This window comes from Monodon monoceros, unplaced genomic scaffold, assembly GCF_005190385.1.
Source record: "Monodon monoceros isolate NGI ecotype Baffin Bay Population unplaced genomic scaffold, NGI_Narwhal_1 Super_Scaffold_11, whole genome shotgun sequence".
NCBI classification, from domain to species: Eukaryota; Metazoa; Chordata; class Mammalia; order Artiodactyla; family Monodontidae; genus Monodon; species Monodon monoceros.
In genome coordinates this window covers 80,235,532-80,251,893 of record NW_021703767.1, presented here as the reverse complement: position 1 = coordinate 80,251,893, position 16,362 = coordinate 80,235,532, and the positions used below count along the sequence as shown (strand labels likewise).

The window sequence follows — 16,362 nt, the reverse complement described above, 5'->3', positions numbered from 1 at the left end:
GAGCCCTGACACGAGGTTTCACATGAGTTCCCTGAGGCACTCACGACAGAGCACTGACCTTGAAGGCTGAGGCTTTCTTAAAGTTGTAAGACTGTGTTATGGTTGAAGGTTTGGGGAATTCTTCTTTCCTGGGAAACTCAACCTTGGAGAGTAGGTGCTGGCAGGTAGTCGAACACAAACCCCTCTGAGCCTCAGCCCAGTGAGACAGTGAACCAGGCGCCACCTCCCTAACTCCTGTCTTATTTCACTCATACACATAAAAGTTAAGTCCCAACTCCATCATTTCCAAATCACTCATGCAGCTTTGAAAATTATCTATATTTACAAAACCGTAGTTTCTTCAGTTGTTAATGGAACTAATAAAGTTTTCTCTGCTCATCTCACAGGGTCGTACTGGGTCTCATAAACCTAATTGCTGTGAAAGAGTTGCCTGACTGGTGAAACAGTGCACATTAGTGGTGTCAGTGCTGATAGCGAGGGTGTTTATTCTGTACCTTTCCAGCAGTTGTGTCACTAGAGATCCTGATTTCTGAGTCCTAGTTGCTCAACACTGACTATTCACTGTGCTTTTTCACAATGCCTGTTCTTTAGTCCAAAGACCATGGACTTTTAGTCAGATAGACCTGGATTCGAATCCTAGTTCTAGCACTGATTAGCTATTGACTTCAGAGAAGCCCTGTATCCTTGCTAAGCCTGTTTCCTCATTTTCTCAAGAGGGGTTGTTAATACCTATCCCATAGTGGTATAGTAAAAATTAAATGAGATAAAGCAGGTAGAGTGCCTACCATATAGTAGGCGCTTCTCAAATGCTACTTTCCCTTCTTTTCTAGTTTTTCCTCAGCTGTCTTAGTGTCCTGTGATTAGCTGTGTTGGGTGTCTGGGGAAATTGAATTGCTTAGTTTTCTGATGATGCAACAAGTGCCTGCCCCCTTTCATGATCTCATGTTTGAATTCTCCCTCTGTGTACATTTCATCACTTCCAAAACTTCGGTGGCCCAAGGTAAGCACCCATCCTCCCTAGAGTCACTGGTTCCTGAGGTCTGTGGTGGTAGGAAGCACTGTTTGGTGCTTAAATTAGAGTCTCCGTGAGGTGGGATCAAGATGGTGGAGTAGGAGGACCCTGAGCTCACCTCCTCCCACAGACACAGCAAAACTACAACTTTCTCTGAGAACGACCTGAAGACTAGCAGAATAGCTCTTATACAACTAAGGATATACAGAAAAAACACATCAAGATGGGTAGGAGGGGGCAGAGACGTGATTCAGTCAGGACCCACACCTCTGGCAAGTGACCGACAGAGGAAGAGGATATCACAAACTTGGAGATCCTTCCTAAGAGCAAACGGTTCAAGCCCCACATTGGGGGCCCCAGCCCTGGGGACCAGCACCAGGAAGAAGTCAAACTTATGGCTGGGCAAGCTGGAGGGCTGTAGGAAACTGAGACTATGCTCTTAAAGAGCTTGTGCACAAACTTACTTGCTCCCAGTCCCAGTGCAGAGGCAGTGGATTGAAAAGCACTTGACATTCTAGCCAGCCAGCCAAGACCACACCAGCACACCCCAGGCTACCCCTCAGCCTGTACGTGGCTCCTCCAGCTGTCCCCCATTTACCGAGGTGGCAGCCCCTGGTGCACCCTGGGAGAAGTCCTGGCCCACACCAGGCTGTAACTCTAGCCCCTGCAGTTCCAGCACTTCCCAAGATGGCGGCCGCTGGTGCATCCTGGGGACAGAGTAATATGTTCCAAATGAAAAACAAGATAAAACCCCAGCAAAACAAACAAACAAACAAACAATGAAACTGACATAGTAATTGTAATTTACCTCATACACCATACAGAGTTCAAAGCAAGGGTCATAAATATGCTCACCAAACTCAGGAGAATAGAGGAATATGAGAACTTCAACAAAGAATTAGAAAATATAAAAAATAACCAGTCACAGATGAAGAATACAATAACTGAAATGAAAAAAAATACACTAGAGGGAATCAGCAGCAGATTAGGTGACACAGAACATGTAAGTGACCTGGAAGACAGAATAGTGGAAATCACCCAATCAGAGCATCAAAAAGAGAAAAGAATTTAAAAAATTGAGAATTGCTTACTGGAGCTCTGGGGCAACATCAAGCATACTAACATTTGCATTATAGGGGTCCCAGAAGGATAAGAGGGGGAAAAAGGGGTAGGAAAAAGAAACATATTTGATGAAATAATGGCTGAAAACTTTACTAACCTGGGGAAAGAACAGATATCCAGGTCCAGGAATCATAGAGAGTCCCAAACAAAATGAACCCCAAAAGATCCATATCACAACATATATTTTTTTCACACTGCAATAGAGATTTATTACTTTTTAAAAATTTTAATTGAAATATAATTGAAACTAATACAATATTGTAAATCAAGTGTATAGCAAAGTGATTTAGTTAATTTTTTTTCAGATTTTATTCCATTATAGGTTACATATCAAGAGGTCATAATTAAAAGGGAAAAATTAAAGACAGAATTTCGAAGGCAGCAAGAGGAAAACGAAGAGTAACATACAAGGGAACCCCCTTAATACTATCAACTGATTTTTCAGCAGAAACTTTGCAGGCTAGAAGGGAGTGCCATCATATATGTAAAGTGCTGAAAGAAAAAACCCTACAACCAAAGATACTCTATCCAGCAAGGTTGTCATTCAGAATTGGAGAAGAGACAAAGAGTTTCCGAGACAAACAGAAATCTAAAAGAGGTCACCACTAAACTGGCCTTACAAGGTATGTTAAGTGAACACCTTCTTTAAGTGAAAAAGTAAGGTTATAGCAAGAAATAAAAAAATATACGAAGGAAGAAAATCTCACTGGTAAAGGCAATATATAGAAAAGACAATGGATCAACTACTTGAAAATCTAGTATAAAGGTTAAAAGACAAAATTTGTAAGATCAACTGTAACTGCAATAATAGTTAAGGGATACACAAAAGATGTAAAATATGATGCCAAAAATATGAAATATTGGACAGTAAAAAACATAGAGCTTTTAGAATATATTGAAAATTAAACAACTACCAGATTAAAATAAATCTATATCTGTGTATCTATCTGTATATAAATATATGTGAACTTCATGGTAACCATAAAACAAAACTTACAATAGATACACACACATACACACCACACACACATGAAAAAAAAAAGAGAGGAAAAAAAAGAAACAGCACCAAAGAAAAGCATCAAACCACAAGAGAAGAGACTAAAAGAAGAAGAAAAGAACAGAGAAGAAAAACAACTTGGAACAGTAACAATGGAAATAAGTACACACCTATCAATAATCACTTTAAATGTAAATGGACTAAATACCTCAATCAAATGACATAGGGGGCTCCCCTGGTGGCGCAGTGGTTGAGAGTCCACCTGCCAGTGCAGGGGACGCGGGTTCATGCCCCGGTCTGGGAAGATCCCACATGCCGCGGAGCGGCTGGGCCCGTGAGCCATGGCCACTGAGCCTGTGCATCCGGAGCCTGTACTCCGCAACGGGAGAGGCCACAACAGTGAGAGGCCTGTGTACTGCAAAAAAAAAAAAAAAAAAACATAGGGAAGCCAAATGGATTAAAAAAAAAAAAGACATATATATGCTGCCTACAAGAGACTCACTTCAGAACTAAAGACAAACAGACTGAAAATGAAAGGATGGAAAATGATATTCCATGCAAAAGGAAATGGAAAGAAATCTGGGGTAACAATACTCATATCAGACAAAATAGACTTTAAAACAAAAATTATAACAAAAGACATAGAAGGGCATTACATAATGATAAAGGGGTCAGTCTAAGAAGAGGACATAACATTTGTAAAGATAGGAACACCTAAATTCTTAAAGTAAATATCAGTAAACATAAAGGGAGAAATTGAAAGTAACACAGTAATAGTAGGGGGCTTTAATACCCCACTTACATCAATGAATAGATTATCCAGATAGAAAATCAATAAAGAAACATTGGCCTTAAAACACATTAGACCAAACGGACTTAATAGATATCAATAGAACATTCCATCCCAAAACAGCAGAATACACGTTCTTTTAAAGTGCACATGGAACATTCTCCAGGATAGATTACATGCTAGTCCACAGAACAAATTTCAATGAATTTAAGAAGACTGAAATCATATCAAACATCTTTTCAAACAATGGTATGAAACTGGAAATCAACTGCAGGAAGAAGACTGGAAAAACACAAATATGTAAAGACGGAACAACATGCTACTAAAAACCAATGGGTCAATGAAGAAATCAAAGAAGAAATAAAAAGGTACCTTGAGATGAGTGTCAATAGAAACATAATAATCCAAAATCTATGGGATGCAGCAAAAGGAGTTCTAAGAGAGAAGTTTATAGTGATACAGGCATACCTCAAGAAATAAGAAACATCTGAAGTAAACAACCTAATTTTACACCCAGAGGAATCACAAAAAGAAGAACAAACAAAGCTCAAAGTTAGTAGAAGGAAGGAAATGATAAAGATCAGAGGAAAAATAAATGAAATAGAGACTAAAAAATCATAGAAATGATCAATGAAATGAAGAGCTTGTCCTTTGCAAAGATAAATATAATTGACAAAACTTGAGCTAGGCTTATTAAGAAAAAAAGAGAGAGGGCCCAATTGAATAAAATCAGAAATGATAGACAAGTTACAACCAATATCACAAATACAAACAATCAGAATACTTTGAACAATTATATACCAACAAATTGGACAACCTATAAGAGATGTATAAATTCCTAGAAACATATAGTATTCCAAGACCGAATCAGGAAGAAATAGAAAATCTGAACAGTTCAAATTTCTAGCAATGAAATTGAATCAGAAATCAATCAAACAAACAAACAAAAAACCCAACAAACAAAAGTTCAGGACCAGACAGCTTCACAGGGGAATTACCAAACATTTAAAGAAGAGTTAATACCTATCCTTCTCAAACTATTCAAAAAAAAAAAAAAAAAATAGAAGAGGAGGGAACACTTCCAAACTCCTTCTATGAGGCCAACTTTACCCTGATACACAAACTAAAAAAGACACTACAAAAAAAGAAAATTACAGGCCAATATCCCTGATGCATAGATGCAAAAGTCTTCAAAATATTAGAAGCTGAATTTAACAATACATTAGAAGAATCATACATCATGATCTAGTGAGATTTACTCCAGGGATTCAAGGATGGTTCAATATCCACAAATCAATGTGATACACCACATGAACAAAATGAAGGCTAAAAATCACATGATCATCTCAATAGATGCAGAAAAAAAAGGATTTGACAAAATTTAACATCTATTCATGATAAAAACTCTCAACAAAGTGGGTATAGAGGGAACATCCCATTTATAATAATATTATTATTATGATAAAGGCCATTTATGACAAACCCACAGCTAATATCATACTCAACAGTGAAAAGCTGAAAGCATTTTCTCTGTGATCCCCACTCTCGTCACCTTTATTCAGCATAGTACTGGAAGTCTTAGCCACTGAAATCAGAAAAGGAAAAGAAATAAAAGGAATCTAAATTGGAGGGAAAGAAGTAAAACTATCACTATTGGCAGGTGACATGATTTTATGTATAGGAAACCCTAAAGATGCCACCAAAAACTTAGAACTAATCAATGAGTTCAGTAAAGTTGCAGGCTACAAAATTAATATACAGAAATTTCTTGCATTTCTATACACTAATAATAAATTATCAGAAAGAGAAATCAAGAAAAGAATCCCATTTACAATCATATCACAAGAATAAAATACCTAGGAATAAATTTAACCAAGAGGATGAAGACCTATACTCTGAAAATTTTGACATTGATAAAAGAAATTGAAGACAACACAAACAAATGGAAAGATATACTGTGCTTGCTCATGGATCAGGAGAATTAATATTGTTAAAATGTCCATGCTACCCAAAGCAATCTACAGATTCAATGTAATCCTTATCAGAATACCCATGACATTTTTCACATATCTAGGACAAGTAATCCTAAAATTTGTATTGAACCACAAAAGAACCCAAATAGCCAAAACAATTTTAAGAAAGAATATAGCTAGAGGTGGTAGGCTCTCTGACTTCCAACTATACTACAAAGCTGCAGTAATCAAAACAGTATGGTACTGGCCCAAAAAAAAAAAAAATCAGACACATAGATCAATGGAACAGAATTGAGAGACTGAAATAAACCCATGCACATATGGTCAGTTAATCTCAGACAAAGAAGACAAGCGCTCATGATCACTAATCATCAGGGAAATGCAAATCAAAACCACAAAGAGATAGCACATCACACCTGTCAGAATGGCTATCATCAAAAGGACAAGAAATAAGTGTTGGCAAGGATGTGGAGAAAAGGAAACCCTTGTACACTGTTGGTGGGGATATAAATTTGTGCATCCACTACAGAAAACAGTATGGAGTTTTCTTAAAAAAATTAAAAATAGGGCCACCATACAATCCAGCAATTCCACTCCTGGGTATTTATCCTAGAAAACAAAAACACTAATTCAAAAGATTTATGCACTCCAATGTTCACTGAAGAATTATTTATAATTTGCAATTGCCAAGATATGGAAGCATCCTGAGTGAATGGATAAAGAATATGTGATATATACATACATATACACACACAATGAATATTACTCAGCCATAAAAAAGAATGAAACCTTGCATTTTGAGATATGGATGGGCCTAAGGGGTATTCTGCTAAGTGAAATAAGTCAGACAGAGAAAGACAAATACTGTATGTTTTCACTTATATGTGGAATCTAAAAAACCAAACAAACAAAACAGAAATGGACTCACAGATACAGAGAACAATCTAGTGATTGCCAGAGGGAAGGGCAGTGGAGGGGATGGGAGAAATAGGTAAAGGATATTTGAGGTACAAATTACCAGTTATAAAATAAATAAGTCACAGGGATGTAATGTACTGCACAGAGATTATAGTCAATAATATTGTAATGGTGGTACATAATCTATAAAAATATCAAATCACTAAGTTTCACACCTGTAACTAATATTATAACTGCACTATACTTCAATTACAATTATACTTTAGTTATACTTGATGAACGACCCGAAGTTCAGCTTGATGAGCCATGGCCAGTGCTCCACTCCACCATCGTTTGCTGTCCCACCTTGCCTCAACGTGGCCCTCATGCCTAGGGGCTGCTCTAACCTTCTGTGCCTTTACATTTACCTAGTTCAAAGCCCATGAACACCATTCTCGTTTGGTCTTCCCAGCACTCAGTGAATGAGACAGGGCAGAGATGGTTACTACACAGAAACTTAGGTGCAGAGAGGTTAAGAGGCTTGCCTAGGGTCACCAAGAATGGGGACAAGAAGCCAGGTTTTGTGATACCCAGTTCAGTACTCCTACCACCTTATCCCTGATATCCTTAGGAGCAGGCTTCATTGATATGGGCTACAGATTTTTATTTTCCTGAATTTTTTTAATTGAAGTATGGTTGATTTACAATGTTGTATTAATTACTGTTGTATAGATGCCTAATCAGTTAGCAAAACCCTGGGGGTGATTGCTTAGACTCATTACGGTAAATAAACCTAGATACTTAGGGAAGAATTTAATGTTTTCCAGAAGATACAGACATTGTTTGAGTTCAAAGTACTTCCATTTTCTGTTCAGTTTCACAATAAATTCTGGGAAAACTAAGTAGGTCTTTACCCAGATATAAAGGGGCCTGTTCAGGCTCTATTTGCTTAGTGAAATCCATTTTCCAGAACTTTCAGCAGTTCTGTACATGATACAGTGAAAGAGTCTTGGATTAGGGAATCAAGTGCACTTGGATTTGAATCTCAGTGCTACCATTCACTCAACTCTGTGATCCTAGGCATTTCTCTTAATTTCTCAGAGCCTCAGATGGCTTATGTATAAGAATCGGGATTATAGCACCTTCATGGGTGGTAATGGTCAGGGCCTTTCTGCACAGCTCAGGAGATGCCCTTCATATTAGACTATTATAAACACAGTGCTCACTGAAGTTGTACATCACAGTGCCCCCAGTTTATGATGAAATTGAATGAAATAACCTCTTGTGTGCTTAATGCATTTTTATTTTCATTTCCTTAATTGGTCACATATCTGCTATTTTATTAGGAGTTCCCATCTTCCACCGTGAGGTGAGTCAGTTTCCTGCCACTTGCTAGTACTCATGCAGAACTCCCTAAACCTGAATGTTATATTGTGAAGCTGACCCTTGGCTTTCTTCTCACGCAGGAGTCTAGCACCAGAGCCCTTAGAGCAGTGGTCCCTGACCTTTTTGGCACCAGGGACCGGTTTCGTGGAAGACAATGTTTCCATGGATGGGAGGGGGAGGGCGGGGTGTGGGGGGATGGTTGGTTCAGGTGGTAATGCGAGCCACGGGGAGCAATGGGGAGCAGCAGATGAAGTTTCGCTCGCTTGCCCGCCACTCGCCTCCTGCTGTGTGGCCGGTTCCTAGTAGCGGTCCTCGGCCCGGGGGTTGGGGACCCCTGCCTCAGAGAGGTGCATCACAAATCTATGACACTGTCTATGACAAGAGGTCTCTTTCTGGCAATTTTAAAAGGAGGCTGGGTCTTTTTAGGGAATTTGGCTTCTTGTGATGTAGACCCCTCAGCCTGCTCTGCCTTTTTCTTTTAGTTTTTCAAGCATGTATCCCTTCCCTGAACAAATAGTGTAAGGCCCTACAAACCGAATGTGTAAAATGTGATTCCTGACCTCAAGAAGCTCAGAGAGCAGTCAGGGAGCTAGACCAAGAAAACAGGAAACTAAGGTTCAGGGAGTACAAAGGAGTGGTGGGCGAGTCCATAAAGTGCTCACAGCTCGTAGAGGAAGACGGGAGTGTCTGAGCACTACTTTCTACATTTCAAGCCCAAACTGAGGGTGTTTTTTTTTTTTTTTTAAGACTTGCTGAAGGTTGCAGACCTGGTGGGAGATAGACCTGGACGGGAATTCAATTCTTGTCACTCTAAAGCCATTGCTCAGCCCGTCATTACTTTTAGATATTCTTTACATCATTTTCTGCCTTGTCTCACTTTTTTTTTAGGCCTGTTTTCCTGCTCAGGACAGCGTGGCTTCCTTGAACATGTCTTTCATTATGATTCACACCAGCTTGAAGAAAAAGTTCAGCTGCTGTGTGCTGGCCTTTCTCCTGTTTGCAATCATCTGTGTATGGAAGGAAAAGAAGAAAGGGAGTTACTATGAGTCCCTTAAACTGCAAACCAAGGAATTCCAGGTGTTGAGGTCTGGTTCCCAGTCTGTGTCTTCAAGCGGCACCCACAACCCCCAGAGGGGCAGCCAGGCCCTCAGTGGTCCCAAGGCCAAGCCGGAGGCTACCTTCCAGGTGTGGAACAAGGACAGCTCCACCAAAAACCTTATCCCCAGGCTGCAAAAGATCTGGAAGAATTATCTGAGCATGAACAAGTACAAAGTGTCCTACAAGGGGCCAGGGCCTGGTGTTAAGTTCAGTGCAGAGGCCCTGCTTTGCCACCTTCGGGACCACGTGAACGTTTCAATGGTAGAGGCCACAGATTTTCCCTTCAACACCTCTGAATGGGAGGGTTACCTGCCTAAGGAGAACATTAGGACCAAGGCTGGGCCGTGGGGCAGGTGTGCTGTCGTCTCATCTGCGGGATCTCTGAAGTCCTCCCAACTGGGTCAAGAAATAGGTGGGTTCTGGGGTGTTAAGACTGTTATCTGAGCAGCCAGTGCTCACTCACGTGGAGCATCTGGGCACGTGGACAGTACTGGAGACTAGGAGTCCCAGTATGGCTCCATGGACTGGCGGAGCGGGCCCAGATCAGTGTTACTCAACTGTCCTTCGTGAGTTAGAGGTGGCACGGGGGCAGTGGAGAGGGTGGGGATCCAGTCTTCCAGCACCTTTATCAACTAGAATGGCTTTATTTTGATCTGTCTTAAATATTGGTGTTCCACAGAAGATTTTGTTTGAAAAGAAAGTTCCACTGCTACCAATAAGCAAAACACTACATTGACATTTAAAAATATTTAAAGCATAGATTTCTACTTTTCCTTCAGGTCCTGAAATTCTGTAATTTACTGATTAATTAGCGACTAATTGTCTCTTTTGGCCTCAACCACCTGGGTAATTTTTAGTTTTTCTCTTTGAAAAGAATTAATTGGGGACTCTGGACCAACTTCAGGAAGGTCCATGAATCCCTAAAATCATGTGCAAAAATATGTGCCAATTAGGAGTGTATAACATGTGTGTATATGTGTAAATCAGTCTGCATTTTTCCAAAGAGAGTGTCCATAGCTTTCAGTTGTGACCCAAAAAAGGTTAAAAATCACTGGTCAGAATATATCAATTTGCTTTTCTTGAAATTCTTCACAGTTAATAAAGATTTAGGGATAAATTAGGAGCTTGGGATTAACATATACACACTATTATATATAAAACAGATAACCAACAAGGACCTCCTGTATAGCACAGGGAACTACACTAAATATTTTGTAATAACCTATAAGGGAAAAGAATATGAAAAAGATTCGCTGAATCACTGTGCTGTACACCTGAAACGAACACGACATTGTAAATCAACTATACTTCAGTAAAAATAAACAAATAAAAGACAAAGTTTATCCAGGTTTGTAAACATGTGTACAACACAGAGCTATGGATTTGCCTAAAGCTCCTTAGTTCCCTTATTTTGAGAGAATGTGTTTTCCTTGACTGCGAAATGAATCAGGCTAAAGAAAGCAAAGCACAGGAAGCCTAGCTCTTCTGTCAGGCTCTGGAAGGTACTGGAGCAGGTGAGGTCATGTGTCTCCTTTTTTATTTCCTTCATCTGACTGCCGGGAAAAATGGTCTGAAACCAAGCACAGGTTCTCAAAAGAAGAAAAGGAGAAGCAAATTGGATTCTCTAGAGCAGGAAGAAGTGGTGAGATCATATTTCATAACTCTCCAAATAGGCAGCACTTTGGAAGAAAAGCTGCCAAGATAACCAGTCCCACCCCAACTTCTGCTTCTGCTTTTGCTTTTTTGGTTTCTTTTGGACTTCGTTTTCTAGAAACTAAATGTAATTGGTTTTTGTTCATCCATAATGGAACTACATTTCTTTCTTTCTTCCCAAGTCATTATAGTCTCTGCCTGGCCGGAATCGTGCTGCGGTTTCAGGCAGAGCTTAATACTCCCATGAATTGGAACTATCGTCTTTATTTTTATGCACTCCATAAAACGTTGGAGTTTTATGGATTTAACTAAACATTAATTAAAATAACCTTTCTCTATAGACTGGAGTTATAATTTCAAATATGTATTTCCATGGAAGGATTTTGGTCCTGAGATCTAACAAAAATTGCATGCTACGCTTCAAATGTTCTGCCTTTTATAGGGTTATTTCCTTTGGGCATTTAGTCTAACAAAAATTTTAAGGAATTCATTCATGTATTCTTTTATTCAGCCATGGACTCATCAACAATACCAAAGAGGAACTTAGAATACAAAGAGGAGAGGGAAAGGAAAGTCCCTTTGTTAAAGGCCTCTGAGCTCCACAGGCCCCAGCCTTCCCACTACACCTGGAATTTGTCCAGCTTAGTCCCAACTGTTGAACATATCAAATGGTTTCAAACTGTTTGCTCTTATAAATAGTACTGCTAAGGAGGTTTTGGGGAAGACAACTTAAGTGACTACTACTGCCCTCCAAAGGGGAAATATCCTCAGGAGTGGCGGTAGAAGACCAAAGTAAGATATGTTTTATGGCTCTTTTTTTTGGTCCATTACAAAATTGTTTACCAGAGGGACTGTAACAATGTGTTGTGTCTCCGGCAGCCCCACAAACCAGCCAATGGTGGGCACAGTCATTTTCAATTGTTTTTGATACGCATACATGTAAAGTATCTTAGGTTTGTTTGACTATTCATTTCAAGCAGTAGCACATTTTAAAAATATTAGAATTAATAGCAGTAACATGTATGGTGTACCTGCTGTGTGCATAACAAGCCTTGATCTTTTAATCCTCCCAGTAATCCCACGCGGTAGGTACGATTATTGCTCCCATTTTACTCAGGAGCTAAGTGCAGACACTCAGAGAGGTTACGCAGCTGGTTAACGGTAGACTGGGACTTGAAACCGGGGTGTTTGAGTCCAAGGGGCCCACACTTAGCCTCATCTTTGCTCTTGCGCCTCATGGTGATTGTAGCTTTATAATAATGAATGAATCCCTTTCCAGGTTAAAATAATCCCTTGATACTCTCCCTGACTTGCTCCCCTGGAAGAGAGGAGAAGAGCGTTCTGAACTAAGCCAAAAGCAAGAAGCAGAGGCTGCATGGAAAAACGTGCAGAGTATGTTTAAGCATCACAGATAATCCTGTTTGCCTGGGCCGTAGGGCCCCACAAGGTGAAGAGGGCTGAGCAATGAGGTCAGAAAGGTAGCCGGGGGTAAGTTCTTAGAGAACGTTGATGGTCTTAAGGACTTTGGATTTCATTCTTTAAGCCACGAAGAGCCCTAGAAGGTGTTTGAGCAAGCGAGTGATGGGATCATGTGTGTTTTGGAGAGATTTCTCATTTCTCTGAGTCCCCTTCTCCATGGGGACTGCTGTATAGCCTCTCTGCTGTTAGGGACTATCGTCATATCCAAGTGAGAAGCGCCAGGCCTGTTGAACAGTGGTAGTGGAGGTGGGTTGAAATGGTCTGACATGAGAGGCATCATGAGGTAGAAGAGACAGAACTTGGTTCTAACTAGAAATGACCTCGAGTGAGAGGCAGGAGCCAGGGTCTCTGGCTTGGGAGCAGGCTATGTTGTATCACAGGGGAGCATGCTCCTGGAGGAGGACAGGTTCCATCTTGGATGTGCTGAGTCTGAAGTGTTTGTGGATTTCCCTTCATAGATGCAGTTGGGTATTTTCTTCCAGGAAAAAGTGTCAAGGTGGGAGATCAGATTTAGGAGTCACTTGTATCAAGGTGATAGTTGTAGTCCAGGAAAGAGGACTGATGAGAAAACCTAGAAAAAAAGTTTACATTTGAAGGACAAGGAAAGAACAGGGACAAGATAGATAGATAGATAGATAAATAAATACAAATTCTGAAGGGCCAGTGAGAAGGGCTGGAAGAGAAGTAAGCATGTACCATATGATGGAAGGCAAGGGTGGGGGATGGAATTTGGGCATATCTGGGGGTAGATGGAGTTCTTGGGCAGAGTGAAGACTGGGTTGAGCAGCTCAGAGAGCATGATGGGTTATATCAGGGGTGAGCAAACTGTTCCTATAAAGGGCCAGATAGTAAATATTTTTTCTTTTGAGGACATACAGTGTCTCTTACAATGACTCTGCTATTTTAGTGTAAAATCGACCCTAGACAGTAATAAATGAATGTACCTGGCTAAGTTCCAATAAAACTTTATTTACAAAAACAAGGCAGGTCAGATTTGGCCTGTGGGCCATAGTTTGTCAAACCTGATCTGTATCATATCTAGTTTTCCTGACCAGAATCAGAATGTAGTCTTCCATACATGGTTATGTGATTCATTAAGCTGACTGGAAAATATAAGAAACGTTTGGTCCAAATAATGATAAAATTTCTTTCACCACAATTTCTAGCTATTTAGAGTTCTTATACCTGGACACAGTAGATTTTGATGTATTTATGAATTTACTAACAAGCTGATTCTATTGAATTTTCTAGGCATGCAGTTATATCATGTGCATATCGTGGTGCATTTATTTCTTCCTTTTCTAATTTGCATCTTTTTCTGCTAATTCTAAGTTACAGAGAAGTGGAGGCCCCTGTTTTCTACAGCCTTCCCCCTTCAAGGCTTGTTTTCTGGGATCCCAGTAGCTGTGGATTTTTCCTAGGGATTTCCTGGAGACCTATTTGAGGTTGAAAGTCTTAGTTTTCAGTAGCAACAGCAAAGGACAGTTCGGCAAACAAGGATCTGATCCCTTTTTTTATAAGCTCAAATTTAGTGGTCTGTTTTAAAGTTCTCTTCTTTGATTTAAAAATCTTAGAATAAAATCCAAACTTCATACCTGGCCTCCACAGCCTGCATGATCTGCTTCCCGCCAACCTCTTTCATTGCACTTTTTATTTTTTCTTTCCCTCACTCACTTGTCCCCAGCCAAGTCCTTACCCTCCTTGGGGTCTTGACACTGCTGTGTCCTTTGGCTGGAATTTACTTTCCTGGGCCCTTCCCATGCCCTGTGGTTCTCAGCTCAGACGCAGTCCCTGAACAATCCCTCTATCTAAAGGAGATTCCCTCGGGGTCTCTGTTACACAGCTCAGTTTATTCGTGTCATAGTATTTTTTGTTAATTTTTATTTTTTTATGGAAGTATAGTTGATTTACAATGTTTCAGATGTACAGCAAAGTGATTCAGTTATACGTGTGTGTATATATATGTGTGTGTGTGTGTGTGTGTGTGTGTGTATTCTTTTTCAGATTCTTTTCCATTATAGGTTATTATTTTGTGCCATAGTGTTAATCACAATCTGTAATTATCTCGAATGTGGGTTGTTGTGCTTATCTATTGTCTGCCTCCCTGCAGTAGATCTTGAGGTCTCTAAGGGCAAGGACCTTGATTTCATGCTCACAACCATTGTCTCCAGCACCTAGAACTGTGTCTGGCAGAGAGTACGAGCTTTATCAGTATTTATTGAAGGAATAAAAGCATTCTCCTTTCTCATGGTCAACACCAAGGACCTATCTCAAGCCACCTGTGCTGGGCGTTCTCCATCTGTCCCCCGCAAATTCACTCTCCATGCTTTCCTATGACTCTGCCTGGGGAAATAGAAATTTGGACTGTGTCAACTGGATGTCCTTGCTCTCTGGCTTTGATTTGGGACTGGACAGTAGTAACGCTGGTACAAAACTGAGAAGAAGAAGGAGAGTGAGGCCAGGGTGTCTGTCCCCCTCCTCCCCGCCCTTGCAGAAGGAACCTGTAACCACAGGCTCCTTCTCTCCTTTGACTGTAAGTTTCAGCCCCTTTCAGGCAGCCCTGTCTGTGACTCCCCTTTTCGCTCCAGGCCTAGAAGTCAGAGGGGAGGAGGAGAGGCTGGGGTAATGATTCCCTTCGCAATTCCCACCAGGTGGGCTTCCTGGGGCGGGGGGGGGTCTCTGCTCCTCCTGCTGCCTTAGGTGTAGGGGTGGGATTGGTTCCCTGCTGTGGCCAAGCCTGGGGTATGGTCCCTTCCCTTGTCCATCTCTACCTTGTTAAACTCGACCTACAACTTTGTAAATAGTCCTTTTATTTCGACTCTCAATGACTCCATTTGAGCTTGTCATTCTTGTCTGCTGGGACTCTCAGGTTTATTCACCTGTGAAATGGGAAAATTGACCAAGTGGAGTTTCTGATAAATCAACATTTCTAGTGTGGTTACTGCTGGTCACTTTTGAAATCAGTGACTGATTCTGACAAAACTTGTTGCAATCTGAGTTGTGTAAAGATAAACTTCCTGCTCGATTTGCAGTTCTGTGTGCCTGTCCTGTTATCTGATAATGTTTGGACTATGGGCATCTCATGTAACTTTTAAACGATTTTGATAAAAATTTTGTCCTGGGATTGAGGATAGGGTTGTTTTTGTGAATGAGATGTCTAGATTCCTGAGGTTTGGTATAGACGTTAGAATTGAAATAAAGAGGGAGGCCTTCTTCCCTTAATTCTGTGGGTATTTTCCGTTAGGTCCTCTTACATTGAGCCAAAATCCACTCCTACCCCTCTTCTCCTGATGCCACCTTTGTGCATGAAGAACCACCCAAAATAAACCCGCACAGAGAGAAACAGAACAACAGAGGTTTGGGCTGACCTCCAAATCTGGTGCAGATTTCAGTGGTGAACCGAAGTTTGTTTGATCAAATAAGCTTGAGATGAGCTCTCACAGGATCACAGAGGCTCAGGGTTAGGATGGATCTTAGAAGTCATCAGTTCCCTCCCCATCAGATTGGTCATTGCCAGGCAGAGAATCTTCTCCAAGTCTTCCAAACCCTGCTTAAACAGCTAGAAGGACAGAGAACCAGAGCTGGGGAGTGAGTAGATCTTTAAAAAGATGGTCTGTTTGATCTTGGCTGGATTTAAGACATTATTTTTGACAAAGCGCTTTTTAAATTTTTAATAGAAAATATGGGGTTCAGTTTAGCTCTATGACCTCTTTTCCACCTCTGCCACCAACCAGGTTTGTGACCCTTCCTGGGGCTCATGTTCCTAAATGGGACACTTCAGGAGCTGTCTTGGATGCCATAGTGAACCTCTTTCATTTGCTGTGCCCTGCAAGCTTTTCAGAATGCCATGGGGTACTTTGCACTTGTGGGTTAGACCAAGCTTATGGTAGGATCTTCATTTTTCTGACAGGGATAGAAGTATGACCTACTGGTAATACCGAGAGAATCTGATTTG

The 16,362-nt window shown here is 40.6% G+C and overlaps 1 protein-coding gene across 1 annotated transcript in view; it reads left to right on the top strand.

Annotated features, from left to right (window-relative positions):
• Positions 1-16,362, top strand: part of ST6GAL1 (ST6 beta-galactoside alpha-2,6-sialyltransferase 1) — a 140,236-nt gene that overhangs the window by 97,685 nt on the left and 26,189 nt on the right. The window contains exon 4 of the mRNA XM_029213987.1: positions 9,066-9,687. Coding sequence (XP_029069820.1) covers positions 9,105-9,687 — 583 coding nt within the window. The 5' untranslated portion in view covers positions 9,066-9,104. The remainder of the gene's footprint in view (positions 1-9,065; positions 9,688-16,362) is intronic.